The 16,755-nt window shown below is 35.4% G+C and overlaps 2 protein-coding genes across 5 annotated transcripts; one reads left to right on the forward strand and one right to left on the reverse strand.

Moving 5' to 3' along the window:
- The first annotated feature begins 4,959 nt into the window (after positions 1 to 4,959).
- Positions 4,960 to 5,414, forward strand: LOC127800270 (uncharacterized). Its single transcript, XM_052334785.1, has one exon. It carries the CDS (start codon positions 5,028 to 5,030, stop codon positions 5,334 to 5,336), a length of 309 nt encoding a protein of 102 aa, XP_052190745.1. The 5' UTR covers positions 4,960 to 5,027; the 3' UTR covers positions 5,337 to 5,414.
- A 2,359-nt stretch (positions 5,415 to 7,773) lies between these two features.
- On the reverse strand, positions 7,774 to 16,611 carry LOC127799317 (WD repeat-containing protein DWA2-like). 4 transcript variants are annotated; one of them, XM_052333238.1, is made up of 14 exons: positions 16,355 to 16,611; positions 16,133 to 16,231; positions 15,895 to 16,027; positions 15,051 to 15,162; positions 14,462 to 14,561; positions 11,514 to 11,641; positions 10,505 to 10,574; positions 9,463 to 9,551; positions 9,285 to 9,330; positions 8,900 to 8,973; positions 8,722 to 8,795; positions 8,583 to 8,641; positions 8,121 to 8,182; positions 7,774 to 7,977 (listed from the first exon to the last, which is right to left on the reverse strand). In XM_052333238.1, the coding sequence occupies exons 1-13, from the start codon at positions 16,400 to 16,402 to the stop codon at positions 8,141 to 8,143; spliced, it is 1,074 nt and encodes a 357-aa protein (XP_052189198.1). In that variant the 5' UTR covers positions 16,403 to 16,611; the 3' UTR covers positions 7,774 to 7,977; positions 8,121 to 8,140. The 4 variants fall into 4 exon arrangements, with proteins under 4 accessions (XP_052189198.1, XP_052189199.1, XP_052189197.1 ...); XM_052333239.1 differs by having other exon boundaries at positions 7,774 to 8,044; XM_052333237.1 differs by having other exon boundaries at positions 7,774 to 8,017; positions 16,355 to 16,609.
- Between the last annotated feature and the right edge of the window lie 144 nt (positions 16,612 to 16,755).

Here is a 16,755-nt window from a genome sequence, read left to right on the forward strand (position 1 = left end):
CTCTCATCCCTCTGCCCTTCATTATTGCAGCTTCTTCCGCATGGCCGACCTTCATCGATTCGCGACTTCCATATCCGACCGTCACCTCCATTGCTGCCTCCTTCAATGTTCGCCATCACCTCCTCCATCGTTTGTCACCTCCATCCCCTCCTCCTCCATCGTTCATTGCCTTCGTTGCCACATCCTCCATTATCCGCCGCACGCTGCTTGCTGCCTTCTCTATGTATATATGTTTAACATATATATATATATTTTAATGTTTATTATATTATTATATTAACATTTTTATGAATTAAATCTAAATTTAAAAATAAAACATTGTATTAATGCATTTTTTAATAATTGTATATAATTTATCAATATGTAATTGTAACAATTTTATCAGTTAAACATCAATTTATAATTTATTTTTATTAAAAATTAATATTTTTATTAATTTTATGTAATTTATTCAGCAACATGTCCGTTTTAGTTTTTTTTGTTAATTTCTATTAGTTTATAACTTTTTTCAAACTAAACATATAACTATATAAATGACAGTTTAAAGTATATTTATCCAAACACCTTATCAACTTAAATATTAGTTAGCTTTTAAGCTTTACAAAGCTTATAAGTAGACTTATAAGTTTACTAAAAAAAGGTAAGCCAAATAGCCTCTAAAACCCTTAAAAAGCAAAGAAGATTAAAGACTGAAGAGAAAAAAAGTCGAGAGTAAGAAGCAAACATAGACATTGCCCATAGTCAGCACTTATTGTCATAGTCGTTGTCGTTGTTGCAACTCTAAGCCTTCATATGAGGCTGAACCATCGCTAGCTACCGCATTTAACTACCATCATACATTACCTTCTGTTGCTCTGCCATCACCAGTTATATATGTGTTGTCTTCGCCTATCGTTGCTGCATACACCCTTATTGCATAGTCATCACCCTCTATCGCCTCCCACTACTATTGCCACTTGTTGTTGCATACCCTTTGTCTTCTCTTGCTCTCACTCATCGCCACTACATAGTCTCATCTTTAGTGGTTATTTTTTTGAATGCCATACCAATATTTGATTCCATTGTCATCTAAAAAAAATTTATGTAACTTCTCAAGATTTAAATTATGTTATTTTTGTTATGTGCTATCTTTTCTTCTACAGTTGATTAATTTTTTCTACATTGGTTAATTTTAGCTTTGACTACTTTTTTAGTCTGCATTTTTTCTTTTTCTTTTTTTGCTAAATTAGTATACACTTATTTGAGAATAAGGTTGGACGTCCTACATAAACCCATTCCCCACAAGAAGTAATATATAGATAAGTAAATTGGAGTGATTATGTGATTAGATTTTTGCTTAATTATCTTTTGATTATGTGGTTGTGTTATTTGGTTTTAGTAGTCTGTATACTTATTTGTGTAATTATCAAATTAAATTTAAAATTAAATTTGTTAATTATTTGCATATTAGATTATCAAATTTTTAAAAAATAATTCTAACAAATTCGAGCTAGCCCAAGTCTTTTTAGAAGCTTTCTTAAGCTCAAGCCCGAGCTTGCCAATAGGCTCTTGAGCTCGTGTCAAACTTGAACATGAGCTCAACTCGTTAATCTTTTGATGAACTACACCTGATTCGAGCTTAAGCTCAAGCTCAAGTTGAGAAACTGACTTGTTGAATAGAGTTTGAATTCAATGAAACTCAATTCAGTTCAATTCGATTACAACCTTATTTTTTAGAAGTTATCCCCTTCTCAAAAAGGCAATAATGGGGTTATCTAGCTTGACTCCTGATCCAAGCATATATGCTCAATAGCTTCCTTAATACTCCTTTGTAACAAGGACTCAATTAATATGGCCAGAGAATTAGTAGGAAATGAGGACAAAATGATCCTAGATAGTGCATTTGCTTCCTTGTTCTAAGCTCGAGAAACATGCTCAACCTTTACTAAGTGGAAACAAGTCATCTAACTCTTGGACCAAGGTTAAGTATCGAGCCATGTTAACGTGTTTATACCTTTAGGCGTTCACTCCTATTTATATATAGTATGAAGTGACATTTGAAGTATAATTTGGTTGTTGGGTCATTCTCAAGTGGTTGAAGAGACTTTCGAGATTAATGAGAGATTCTCCATTGATCGAGTCCACTAGAGAGTGATTAATGGTTAATTTTGTAAAAATTTTGTTATAATTATACCCTTCTTTTGATCTTAAAAATGGTTTAAATTAGATATTAATATATATTTTATGGTTATATGCAAGTTTAAATTGAAAAATGAATGAAATGAAATTATAAATTAAAATTAAATAATAATAATAATAATATAAAAAATTATATATAATACATATACATCATTATATGCATGCATGTAATATATATATAATATAATCTAATATATATATATGTGCCATGTGTAATACATATATATAATATATAATTTATTAATAACATTAATTTTTTTTTTTTTAGGCATGAAGAATTCAAGCCTATGAAGACTTAAAGTCCATGAAGAAATTAAACCCATGAAGAAATCAAGCCCATAAAGAATTAAGGCCCAATTTGAGCAACCCATTGAAGATATTATTTGGAGAAGGCCCAAAGATTATTTTTAATCCTTATGAAGATTAAAAAACCAATTTATAGAAATCTATTTTTATTTTTTATGTGAGAGCTTTATTAGGTGTGTTTTTTAGCTAAAATCCATTTAACTATTAGGTGGATATTATAGCTAAAATCCATTTAACTTTATGAGTGCTTTATTAGGTATGTATTTTAGCTAAAATCCATTTAATATTAGGTGTGTATTATAGCTAAAATCCATTTAACTTTAAGTGTGTGAGTGCCCATTAGATATAATTATGTCTAATTGAATAATTGAAATTGTGTGGTTTGTATTGCATCTTGTGGCCTATAAATAGCTCACTTGATTGCATTTGTAAGTGTGATTATTATTCTTGAATCAAAGTTTAGTTGTTTCCTTATAATTCTCTCTTTGAGAATTGTTCTTGTTCTTTCCCCTTTTCTTTAGTATTCTTTCTTGTGATCTTACTTCCTTCATTTCTTCTTTTTAATTCTTATGCCATTTATTGTTACTTTATTATTCACCGCCTAAATGGCCGGTTAATTTATGTCTTTAAATTTCTGTAATTTTAATTCTTGTCTTTTAATTATTCACCGCCTAAATGGCCGGTTAGTTTATACCTTTAAATTTCTATAATTTTAATTCTTGTCATTTAATTATCCACCGCCTAAATGGCCGGTTAGTTTCTGCTATTTTAATTCTTGTCATTTAAATTCTGTTATTTAAATTACGTCGTTTAAATTCATGTCAATTAACTTTTAAATAAAGATGAGTAGCTAAATCTAATCTTGGGTTAAGGCAAGGACAGTGTCCAACGCCAATGATTCCCAAAGAAAGCTGCGCTTTAAATAAGTAACATTAATTTAAATTTCAGTATGAGTGTGTATTAATTATTGAAAAATCACTAGGTTTAGATTGGAGTGTAAGCCTAACTTAGAACTTTCATGCCATGTATGAGAGTTACTAGAACTGGAAACGCTATCATACCCAAACCCGGATGATTAATTTAGTTGTTTTGTGTATTAATTGCAATTGAATTTATGGTGGTTGCTTAAATTAGAATCCCGCATATCATGTATGGGGATTGCTTAAAGTAAAACTATCATCATCTCTAATTGCATTTAATAACAAACCCTCATATCTAAAATTAAATTAATGTTGCTAATCTTTTATGCTAAAATTTGGGAATCAACGGGTTGGTACTGAAATTGTCTTAACTCAAGTACTATCCAATTTTATATTCTCACTTAAAGTATTTATTTCAATTACTGCCTTAATTTATTTCCTAGTATCTGTTGTTTAAAAAATCATAAAAAATCTTGTTACCAATTTATCCAAATGCGTGTGTGCTTGTGTGACATTCTTTTTATTTTGCCATAAATAAATCTCTCAATGGACGATCTGGACTCATTCAGAAAATATAAATTTAAGTTTGGACTACAACTGTACTCGTACACTGACGAATATAAACCTCTCACCTAAATAAAGAAAAAAATATAAAATTTTTATTATATTTTATTTTATGTTTTAATTACATAATAGGAGTGCAGCTTCCCAATTGATTGAGTCTAAAAAAGTCTATTACATTCACCCAAACCTTTCATGCTAGTAATTGACCCAAATTCAGATCGGATCAGATCCAATGGTGAAGACAAATTTTAAAAATCGAGGAGACGTGACGTTCCTAATGAAGACTAAGAAGACATGTGGCGACTTAAAATTGACTTTCTTTGATATACGTGATGTATAGTAATTAGTGAGCCTACAAGAATAGTGGAGTAATTTCTCTCTCTCTCACTAATTAATTAAATTTTGTCTAGTAGGGAAAAAGTTTATAGTTACTATTTATTATTCAGTTCAGTGGTGCTTTTTTTAAAACAAATTCTGTTCAAAGTACAAGTCAGTTATACAAGGAAAATGCTATTGGTACACCTATTTTGTATATCTTGGGCTATAAAATGGGGTATTATGACAAAAAACCCCTCATGAAGCGCATAGAGGCGCGTGAGGCGCATGGAGAGACACATGGTATTTTGGTCATAATACCTTTTATGTAGTCCAAGATATACAAAAATGATATATATATAGCATGATCCGTTATACAAAGTGAGAATACGGTGACAGTGGATAGGCGGTTAAGTGACACGTAGATGGGGATATGAATGATCCAATCCAAACCGCCTAAAAATAGTGTTTTTTGGCCACGTGGCGGCAACCCAAGGCCGTCCATCCATGCAAAAGCGGACGCAGTCAATCTCCGGGGTTTGCGTGTGGCAACCCGGATGACGTGGCAGCTCCCCCGCCCCCCCCCCTCATCCTCTCCCTTGTTTACCAACTGACACGTATTAGCACATTCAACTCTCCACCCCCAGAAAAGCCACGAGAGAGAGAGAGAGAGAGGCATCATCACTATAACAAGGCAAACCAAAGGAAAAGAATTCAGTTTCAGTGAACGGGGGGCAGAGAGAGATGGATAAACAGGTGAAATTAGAGGAGGAGGTGGGGGAGAAGAAGGGAGAATTGAAATTAGGGGAGGAGCTGCAGCAGCACCAACCACCCAACGTTTCAGCCATGGAACCCCTCACAAGAGAAGCTTACGGCGGCGGAATGTACGGAGCGGAGCCGCAGGTGGCCGAGAAACCCAGAAATAAGGCACCGGCAAGTGAGACGCAGAGTGCAGATGGGCCGACCGAACCTGACCCCCAACCAAAGCACCGCCCTCCGCCGTCTACCGGAGATCGGGATCTTGACATCACCGGCCAATCTTACATTCAGTGACCACTTCTCAACCATCCACCCTTACATTTATTTCTCCACTCTTGCGAGTAATTTGAATTTCCGTGTCTAATTTTTGTTTCTTCTTTCTTTCCTTAATTTTGTTATTTTATATATACTTATGGGTACATGCTGGAAAGTAAATTTGTTGACTAATTCAATAGTTCAGAACAACAGTCAAAACTTTTATATCACTTGAAATGGGGATTATCACTATGTCTTCATGCCAAACCAGAGTGTTGCTGTTGTCAGGTTGGGTGTTGTATATTAGGTGTTAGTCTGTTGCTTGTCCACATTTTGTATGTTTTTGTCGAAGTGCGGAATTAGTTAATTGTGATTCGTTGATCCGTATTGATGGGACGAACAAGAAAAGAGAAGCTACTTCAAGGAGTTTTGTATGATTCGGTTTGCGTTCCTTCGGCTGGTTCCCTGTAAGTACTCTGACGTTCAAATGAGTAAGGGAGTAAGAAAAATGTAATGTATTAGTAGGTTGGCAAAAAAAAAAAAATCTTACCTTGGCTCTGGAAAGAGGTTACTGATATAGGAGGAGGAGATGTTTCTCTGTGCACATAAATCATGCGTCTGCAAGTGATGAGACTGAATATCCGGTGTCATCGAAGGCGGCCTGGTGCCGACGAGACCTTTATTAATAAAGATGAGATTTGCCATAAATAAGAATAAGATTTAAGGAGGGCGTACAAATGTCCGAAAGCGACAACAATGATGCTGCTTGTAGGCTGGTATAAGGCCATGATGGGACTGCCATGGGCCAAGAAATAGGCAAAGAGGATAGAGCCAGATTGGGTATGAATGGCTTGTTCAGAATAACACTCGTTTCATCACTGCTCATTGGCTATTCCGTGGTCTCCTTGTCATGATAGCTGAATAATTCGGTCGATGAGATGGGAGCTTTGCTGGGAGCGCACTTGGCTAGATTAGCGAACTGTAAACGTTACTCGGAGCTCGCTGAAAATGTCGCTAGGAACTCATTTAAGGCCTGTTTGGCCCTATGATCTGAGCCTAGGTTTTAGCGATGTGTGAGTTTGCTCCGATGAACTTGGCTTGAGGCCCACTAAACCTTGGGCAATTGGGTTGGCCTGCCGGGTCAAGTTTAGCCCCTAAGGAGTAGCTCGAAAAATACCCATAACAATTTTTATTTTGTATTGAACATCTTTATTTCTAATCAAATCTTTATGGTTTACCCAAAATTTCCATTATTTTTACTATAATAATGGGAAAAAAAAATCATAGATACAACATATTAATGCAATTTTTAGATAATTATGATCTACAAGATATTTTTTGAAAATTTTGTCGTTCTTTTATTCTGATATAGAATTAGTTACTTCTTATTAGGGGTGTTCAAAAAAATCGGTGCACCGCGAAAATCGGCCAAATCGAACAGAACCAAACCGAACTAATCGTTTTTTTTTTTTTTTTTTTTTGCGGTCAAAAACGGTTTGGATTCTGTCCAAACCGCGCGGTTTGCGGTTTGGACAGTTTACGGTTCGATTTTAAACCGAACCGCCCAAGAAAATAATAAAAAAAATATTATTATAAAAATCTAATAATTGGCAGTCCATCTTATTTATTTTTTACACTATTTTGTCTTTATTTTTTGTTCCTATTTATTTACATTTAATTGTCTTTATTTACCAATATTTGTATCTTTATTTACCATTTTTAAATATATTTTTTAGTGATTTTAAGTAGCATTTCAAACCGCGATAAACCGCACCAAACCAGACCGCGGTCTGGTTTGGTTAAAAAACCGCACTAGCGATTTGGCATGCTAAAAATGATTCAGATTGGTCAAACCGCACCGCGAACACCCCTACTTCTTATAAGATTGCCTCTCATTAGGATCATAAATTGGCAATGGTTAAGAAAATTACAATTAAGTTCTTAACGCCTTGATGATACATGAAATCAATGTTTGAAATGTCACATTTTAGTAGTTCTGCCATCCCAAACCATAATGCATTTTATGATTTTAGCCTGCAAAAATTTGATGATTGATGAAGAGTAATTTATTCTTTCATCTCTCAAGTAAGAATAAATAAATTTTTAAAGGTGTACCCTCAACAATGAATATTTTTAAACCACCATATTTAGATTTGAATAACCAACCTCAATTAGATTATTGGCTTCTTAAACTTGTATGATGTTTTTGCTTTCTCTTCTCCGGACGCCAATATATTATATAAAAATGTCACTTTTTAACACTCTTTCGGCATAATTTTATATACATTGCAACTCAAATGTTAGGATGACTTCAAGTGAATCTGTCCCATAATAGAAAAGGACAGTTTAAACAAAGTTTTGTAGAACTCCGTTAGAATAAATTACAAACATTTTAGAATGATTATGTTTCCCGCAATGCGAGAGAGAGAGAGAGAGAGAGAATCCCCTTGGAATCATTGCATCTTTCATGAACCTGTTGATTCAAAATTCGTAACATGTCTCTGGTAATTGAATGAGATAGAAAGGCTGTCATTCACATCACCACTTCATACCACCCCAAAAATCCAGATTTAAGGGCAATAAAATTTAGCTTTGAAGAAAAGTTCCCAACCAATAATATCCCATCTCATCTCAGCTAATAAAGCCGCAAGCCAATTACACGACCTTCCCCCAAACTTTTCTGCAGTGAAAACAAAGCCTAGAGTCTTATTTTCAAATACCTGAAACGAAATGGAATAACAATTGATCTGTGAACCAAAAGAAATATTAGTAAATAAAATAACGGCCCGGCAACAAGGCAGTTAGTAAGTAAAAACAACTTACACCAGAAGAAAGGTTTCACTTCATTTTCTTGAGATATGAGGCTTTATTGTTTCTACTGCCACCTGTTTAAACACACGCAATTTACACTAAAATTAATAAAGTACTTTAATCACATGAACTTTTAAACGTTAAAAGTAAAGCACCAGAGGTTTGCATGAAAATGGACAAAATCACAGTGAGTCAAGTGGAATTTATTCTAAAACTAATGCCTAATTGAATATTAGAACAATGTCTTCGTAGTAACGTTTTTATGTAACGGGCCTAGTTTATTACCGGGGGTCTAATAAGGTTTCCAACAGATCCACTAATGGACTAGACCAACTCTACTGTTAATGGATTGTATCTCTTAGATCGGGATCATATCTGCCCCATGACAACCCACTGAGAATAAGTTAAAACAAGACCTAGGATTTCGGGTCCTACGCTCTTTTTTGCACCAATTAAGGAGGAGTAAACTCTTACCCTCCCATCATAGGACAATGATGCAAAAATCCAAGGCTCACGAGAACTCCAAGCAATGCCTGCAATTTCAGATAAAAACTAGTTAGGCTATGTCGAGCATTAAGCTTTAAGAAGAAAAAGAAAAGGTTGCAGCAATCACCATAAACACTGTCTTCATAGTCACTGTATGAGTTGAGCAACGGATCTGCTCGCTTTGTAGGAGATTCTGCCAAACTGAGGGAAATAAAATACTTAAATTTAAAAGAAAAAGTCTAAAACCAATTGAATAAGGAAAACTGGAGTGATGAAACTTATGACTTTCAGAATTGAAAAATGACCTTTCTGATGTTATATCATCACTGCTTGGAGGAGAAGCCAACCACAAGTTGACAGCCGAGTCTGTTCCAGCGCTCTGCAAAAGTGAGGCTACACTGAGTATCAGATTAATTAATAGGACAACAGTACAGTTATCGATGCAGCAGAATATTGCTTCAAGATGAAAAGGAGACAACGAATTCAAGATTCCTTTTATATAAATGAGAGGCCTTAACTTCTATTTATGACCTAACATAGGGCATAAAAACCAATCTAATGACATTTAATGTTTTTCTGGCCTTCTGTTATAGTTTAACCAAAATGATTGTGTTCCTTTGACAATGTTAGAGAAATAGTGGGTGCATGCACATGTTCCTACATCTTTAGAGAGAGAGAGAGAGAGAGAACCAGAATCAGCCCATCATACTCGGGATTACATCTAACAGACCATGTCCTGCAAGAATTACCAAAACAGTCAACAGACAAACATCTCGCACATGTACCATGAGCAACACTAATTCTGTGAATAAGCATATACAGTCAGGGCAGAAGCTTATAAAAGAGAACCCAGTATAGGAAAAGATACCAGTGTGAATGTCCAGGGAGTTCTAGAATTGGAACCTTTGCCATTCTAAGATCCCATATGTGTATTGCAGATTCATCCTCTGCAGTTACCTATGGCATTTGTGCAACAGTATTATAGTCGAATATTATCCAAAAATAACTGGATAACTAAAGAAAAGTAATCAACACAAAATAACACATGGATAGATAAGGATGGATATTTCTTAAGAGACCCCATTCCTCTATGCACCAGCTGAGGATGCAATGGGTGTCAGGATGCGCACAACAAATAATAATTAAATTGTATTTCAAAGGACTGCAAATTAAACATTGTTAGAAAGACAGGAAATTGAATCTCCGAGTGCTTCCTATAGCTTCAGTCAACTTGGTTCCGCTGAATAGACATCTTTTCAAGCAAAAAAGAGAAAGACTGGAAATTGATTCCATAATTTCTTATGTTTTTCTTTTCCTTCCTATATATGTCCATCAGCATAATCATCACAAGCCTTAATCTCTAGGCCAGGTCAACTACATGAATTCTAGCTCAATCATTTCTATCCATGGCAATATCTTTGGTCTTTCTTTACCACTCTTCATATAAACTTCTTTCATTCTATCTATTCACCTCACATGAGTATATACTTGACCATTTTAACAAATAACATGTGTAAAGCAGGCTAGCCACATCTCCTTTTAAAGCCTTCATCCTTTTAGTTCATCATACTAACAGTAGTAAATATGAAAGATTACTTATTTTATTAAACTTCTTGACAAGTACAAAGAAAACTATGTGGTCATTTAATTTTCAATAGCACTAGATGATTTAATGTTATAAGTACTCAACTGATCTATTAACTGAGCCAACAATCTTGTCAATTTGTCCAGTAGACATTCAGATCAGACTTAACAATTATGGTTTCAAAATAAAAATAAGCTCACAATAATCACAACCACAAAAAATAATTCAACAGAGAGGAAACTTTAAATTAACTTAATTCAACAGATAGGCAACTTTTAAATTGACTTAATTCAACAGATAGGCAACTAAATAGTTACATACTTACGAGTATATACTTCTTCTTTGGGTCATAATCTACATTATGAACATGGGCGTGTTCAATTGAATTTGCTCTCCTGCAAAAACATTATCAGCCATAATTCGAACTGATATCTTAAGAAGGAAAACCCTCAAAAAATTAGCATTTTCAACCAATCGAAAGATATTAAAGAGTCCCTGTAAGTTACTGAAAAATCTGTAGAAACAAGCCAAAAAATGGCATTTATTATTCCAGAGGACTCAAAACAGAAACCACTATACTTGAAACAAATTGATAAAGCACCCTAAAAATTGGATTATTATTTGACATATACAGTAAAATAGGAAAGTGGATAGTCAGTAAAAAGAATGAATCAGAAGGAAACAGACTGCCCATCCCACAACCCCTTTAGCCATATATTCAGATGGGGGAGAAAAAGAATAAAAAAAGACTAAATGGGAACTCCCTTTGAGGCTGGTATAAAGATGATTAAAGACCAGAAGCAAGATACTAAGCAAGAGATGCATGGACGCACCTGCAAATTGTAAATAATGTGAACTTTCAAATAACTTGAAATATACTTCAAATTTTCAAACGTCCCATAATAAGCACAGCAAGGACCACTTTGCAATAAGAATTACTGCACTAAATTCATTCTTTTGCACCATAAGTTGCACATGGAGGGTTGTTGCACAGGAAATACATAACTGCCACTGTGCAGTTGAATTTCTAAAGCAGAAGCATGAGATCATTGATATTCTCAAAATTGAAAGAAAATAAGAAAAACACTAAGGTTGATCAATATCAGATCTTCCTCGGTAATTCAAGATCAAGGATTTGCTAAAATATTCTCAGTTGGAATCCCCATAATTGAATAGAGATACTTTAACACATGACATCTGATTTGTCTCAATGATGAGCATCCAGACACCCATGTCAGTATGCTACAACTTCAGACATGCAAAAGTTAATGTGGCCCCTTGAATGAATAAGAGATCACTGTTCTACCATTTTCCACAAAAAAGAAACAACATACTTCATTGTCCTAAGATCCCAAAACTGTATTGAAGATTCACATGTAGATGCAACAGAATTCAGATCATGCGGATCCCATGCTCCACCAGATAAGTAATGAAGCATTCCAGATGACTCCTGTGCTTGAACCTACACTTGGCCACACAACCTGGTTAAGAATCTGGAAAGAAATTAGGGGAAAACATCAATCTGAATTGCAGTTAGGATTTACAAACAATATCACAAAGGAGAGTCACTAAAATTCAATTTAATGAAAGTCAGACCCCATAAAACTAAACCTAAGCCAACGCGATTAAGACTTCTCAAATATTGGTGAGAATCCAATACCGCAAAAACCTAAGGGTTCCACTGAAAGTTCTTTCCTGGAGGGTAAAACTACCTGCCTTGACCAAAAAACCTAGTTAACAATCAGGAAAGGAAATTTGGAGAAAACATCAATCTAAATTTGTGGTCAGGATTTATTAACAAGATTACAAGGGACTGTCACTAAAGTTCAATTTAATGAAAGTCAGGCTCCATAAACTAAATCTAAGCCAGCTCAATTAAGACTTCTCAAACAATGTGAGAATCCAATGCCCCCAAAAGGAAAGGGTTCCTCCACAAGTTCTTCCCTGGAGGACAAGTAAAGGCCTATAGATTAGGCTGAAAATCTTAGTAAATGGCAATTCACAAGTTGTCTCTCAAGTATTTTAAATTGATCAACTAATTCTTTGTAACATATTATTTTCTTTTCTTTTATGAATAAGCCAGTTGGTGTGCCCAACACTAAGAAATGGATGAGTTGAGGCACATGCTCTTATTCAAATTGGATTAAAAGAATCAAAGTCCTCTTCATGAGTATAGATGGGGCAACCATGCTTCCTTGAAAGGTAGTTGCTTCTAAGCAAATCTTCTACTCATCTCAGCCCTTTGCCTGCTCTATTATTGAGTGGTGACTAGGAAGCCTCAAGTAGTGATCCAAGTTACTTTGAGTTAGCAACCCAAATAAAATAAAAAAGGTGCATAAATACAATCAAAGCACAATTAGGTGAGGTATGAAGAAAAGAGGGCACAATATGCTATCTTGTGCTTTGGTAGGGAGCACAAGATGCACTTTGCTTTTAGTATTTATTGCTTTTTTTAGTAAGTTTGAGAAAGAATATCCTATACTTGCCAAAGCACGAAAACCAGAACCTTTTGGGCAGTAACAGCAGTAAAAGGACAATCACTAATACTTAAAACAGACACACTTAAGACCAGAGAGTCAAGTGATAGGAGGGGGAAAGCTCTTTATTCCTAATTCTCCTATGGTTGAATCCTAATTGTTGCAAGGATCCCAAGTTAGAATTGGATTCCAACTTAGCACCTTCAAGCGATATTTTGAGAAGATTTCCTCTTTCAAGAGCACAGTAGGATTGCACCTCATGCTTGAGGTGATTTATTATCTATTGTCAGCTCATGAGGTAGAATCAACCGGGAGTTAAGAGGAACTAGTTTAAAAGTATTTGTGAATGTTTCACAATATCAACCATGTGATGGAACACGACTATGTTAATTATCTTGATTCACTACCATCTCATGAAACTTTTCTATATGAAGTTAGTGTTGGAACTTTATCTCATCGTTCTCTCGCCAGAGGAATGTAAAATTTTTGCCACATTGTTCTCTTGTATGGATTTGTACTATCAATGTGAATTTCATTGACATTATGAATGTCATGCTATAGACCCTAACTTGGTCAAGATAAGGTGCAGATAGTGATGATGATGAGTTTCTTCAAGAGGACAAATCTTGGTAGCAACAGTAAGATTGATCCTTTACATCATGTACCTAGGGTTTGGATTAGAAATTGGGAGAATCCAAGGGAATTAGGACAAGAACAAAAAGGATTGGAGGGAGAATTGGACAGAAAAAAGGAGATAATAGACAGAAATGAGGGAGAGTTGTAGACAAAATGGAGAAAGGGAGAGATTAGTGAGAAATCAGAGGGAAACGAGAGGGAATTTGAGAGAGAATTAATGAGAGGGAAAGTCTCAACTTCAATTATCAATTCAAACATACATTCTCTAACTACCTTAGCCTATTTATAGGCTATTCCAACCCATCTAATTGAGAAGTACAATTATTCTCAACAATCTAGAGTATAATATAGTAATGTATGTAAACTAACTACTATTATAATGACAATTATAGCTTTGGAGATCCTTAGGGTCGTGACAATTTCTCTCTCCTTGAGAAAGTGACCAGTCACTGCGTGCTTCATCCAATCTCGATGAAGCACAGCCCGATGGCACTATTGTAATAGGGGTGTATAAGATTGTAGGGGGGTACACGATTGTAATTTGAGGTTGAGATGTAGGTGATTAGAGCCAAGTGCACATGGCCACTTGGGGTCCTAACAACTGAGAGTTGTTATATGAATTCTCTAGAAGTTGTAACTAACTTTCCTATAAATAAGAAGTGCACAAGAGGATGGGGATCATGTGAGGATTATTCCACTAATCTTTTCCCTCTAATTCTTCCACTCTCTCTCTAATTCTCTTGTTTCTTCTCTCCCACCAATTCCCATCTCTTCCTCAATTTGGTTTTCTGTAAACTTGACACAAGTCATCACACAATAAATTGAAACAACCCATTTTTTAAGCATGCAGACGGTGAAGATATATTAAGAGTCTGACCAATTTTGCACGTTTAACAGTTTGAAGAGTGGTCCGTTCCCCCCCCCCCCCCCCCCCAAAAAAAAAAAATAAATAAATAAAAAAATTTCCAGCACGGACGGATGTTTGATAATAAGCACAGTAGAATTTCAGATGTACTCGCACAGGCAAAGATAGCACCACTGTATCAAGTATGGAGAACATGAAACGGCTGCTGCTACTAAAGATAAGCCAAAAACTTATGAGACAGAAATAGAGAAATTTCAACTATTACTATGAGTTACAGTATCTGTTTACTGTCATGCAAACACACCTGCGCAGTCTTTCTTGAAGAGTCTAAGCTCCATAAATAGAGATTCTGCTCATCTATACTGATCAACTTGTCCAACCTTCCAGATGGCCACCAAAGTGTGCTGTCAAGTACACATGGACATTAAGTGGCTTACGAAGGACAACAAGAACAGAAAAAGGAACAAATAAACATTATGACTTGTTTTCTCCATTCATTTACTCATCTATTTGTCAACATTGCAGTCAACAAACTGTTCTTAACTATGCTAAATGAACTTGAGTGCATGCGTTGGTGGTGGGATCCATCTAAGCATCAGATAACCCAATTAAATCAGAGGAAACATAGCCATATATTCACAGTTTTTAAAATTCTATTGTTATTTCCTAGGATAAACCAATTACAGAGTTTTATAAGCAATCAAGGAGTGTGTTTCAATTTATGTAAGTGCTTGACAGGTGCATGATAACTGCTAAGACCAAACATGTTAGGCACACATGCACCCAGCACCTTGCTCCAACACTCAAGACTTTATCATGTTAGATAGTCTACATCACTTCCATTCCCTTACAAACATCAGAATCCAGAGTCAAATCCTGGACAATGAACTTACCATTTGATCTTCGAATTATGTGCATCCAGAGAGCCAATATGTTCCAATTGAGGAGAGTTTGACTGGCCATACAACTCAGGAATCTGCCATATTGCTGCTCCATAGGATTCACCTTCAATAAGAAAGGCATCAAACTCAAACGACTATTCTTCTCTACACAGCTGAACTTTTATGTTATATTTGGAAACAAGACATATTCAGAGAAAATTAACATTTTTGACAAATATCTGGTCGTTTTCTTGTCACTTCAAACAGGAAAGTAAGTAAACGAACTTTGATTTCTTCATTTTTTTTCTGAGATAGTGTTAGAGAAGAAAAATGGAAAATCCAATCTAGAAACCAGCTGCAAGAAGTTATTTGATATCTTTGCAGTTAATTAAAATAGTTTCCTGCAACCAAAGGCTTTGTTTAACAAATAATGGAAAGATAATATAATCTTCCTTGTTCCTAGGGGATGACAGATTGCAGAAATACAATGCGCTGTCGTTCCACTATCAGGATCAAACTCATATCCAGAAGGGGGCCAAATGCCACAATCAGACCTCAATATCCAGAAGTAAATAATTCGCATAATCTAATAACAAAATAAAAATCTGGAAGTAATCCATAAGTCACCAACACTATCGCCCCCTACGACCATCTCTTCTACTTAGCCCAACAAAACATATGTCGGATATTTACTGGAGAAAACCAATTCAATCAAAAGAAGTGCATCGCCAGTGATGCTTCAGGCAAAGTACAAGAACATAAGAGTAACTATTCCTAAAACATCTGCAAACAAAATTAGAAAAAAAAAATGGAAAAACAATTTCCATAATGTAGAAAAGTGAGATCAATGAGTCACCGGTGGAGAAAACAGTGGAGAAAATGCGCTGGTCAAAGGGGCAACATGCGAGGTCCCAGATCTCGTTCGGATGAGAAAACAAACCCTCGCATACAAGTTCAGTTCCGCCAGATGAAAGCCTAATCAAATGGACCTGAGAAAAGATCTCCCCTTTCAAATTTCAGTGATTTAGAATCCAAGTCACGAAACATACAAAAGAAGAGGTAAAATCTTCGAGTTCTGCACACATAGGATGTACGTATAAAAGCAAAACCTCGTTCTCTTCCTTGAGACTCAGAGTGCCGGCGATGAAACTGGTGTGATCCGTGTCCGCTTTGACATCTGCAATGCATCTAGCCTGTATGTACGAATACACGATTGTAGAATTACAAATACAGAATAAGAACAACCAATTCCAAGAACTTAGTCAAATTGGAGACGGGAAGAGAGTCTTAAAAAGAGATCTATGAATGGAATGGACCTGGTATTTGAGACCGTAACCGATGCCCGTCGATCCAACTCCTTGCATTGCAAACCTTAGTTATTCGATTCAGACTTGGTTTCTCTTTCCTCCTCAGTTCTAGTTTTGCTGCAACCCGCCCCTTCCAAACATCTCTTCATCCACGACCCGCGCCGCTAACTTCTCTACGGCTGGACACAGGGACTACTCCCGTTTGTGATGTGTTATTTTTAACTACTAATGTGGTAAGTAGAGAGAGAGTAGGGAGGTTTCTCTTGTTTTCTTAAGTTACGGAGAATGAAAATTACATAGAAAACTCGTTTATAAATAATATATTCTAATTACAAGTCAGGATGTGAGAGTTATTATTATATACGTTGAGTTGATGAGATTAAAAATAAAAATTAATTAATTAATATATA

Source organism: Diospyros lotus, chromosome 4, assembly GCF_014633365.1.
Source record: "Diospyros lotus cultivar Yz01 chromosome 4, ASM1463336v1, whole genome shotgun sequence".
Classification (NCBI taxonomy): domain Eukaryota; kingdom Viridiplantae; phylum Streptophyta; class Magnoliopsida; order Ericales; family Ebenaceae; genus Diospyros; species Diospyros lotus.

What these genes read in the sequence shown, in the direction of transcription:
- LOC127800270 (XM_052334785.1), top strand. Translation starts at nt 5,028, where the DNA reads ATGGATAAACAGGTGAAATTAGAGGAGGAGGTGGGGGAGAAGAAGGGA.
- LOC127799317 (XM_052333238.1), bottom strand. Translation starts at nt 16,402, where the DNA reads ATGCAAGGAGTTGGATCGACGGGCATCGGTTACGGTCTCAAATACCAG. An exon ending in CTCCACTGTTTTCTCCACCG is followed by an intron (nt 15,163 to 15,894) that starts GTGACTCATTGA and finishes TTCTTATTGAAG; the next exon opens with GTGAATCCTATGGAGCAGCA. An exon ending in CTCCCTGGACATTCACACTG is followed by an intron (nt 9,331 to 9,462) that starts GTATCTTTTCCT and finishes TAATTCTTGCAG; the next exon opens with GACATGGTCTGTTAGATGTA.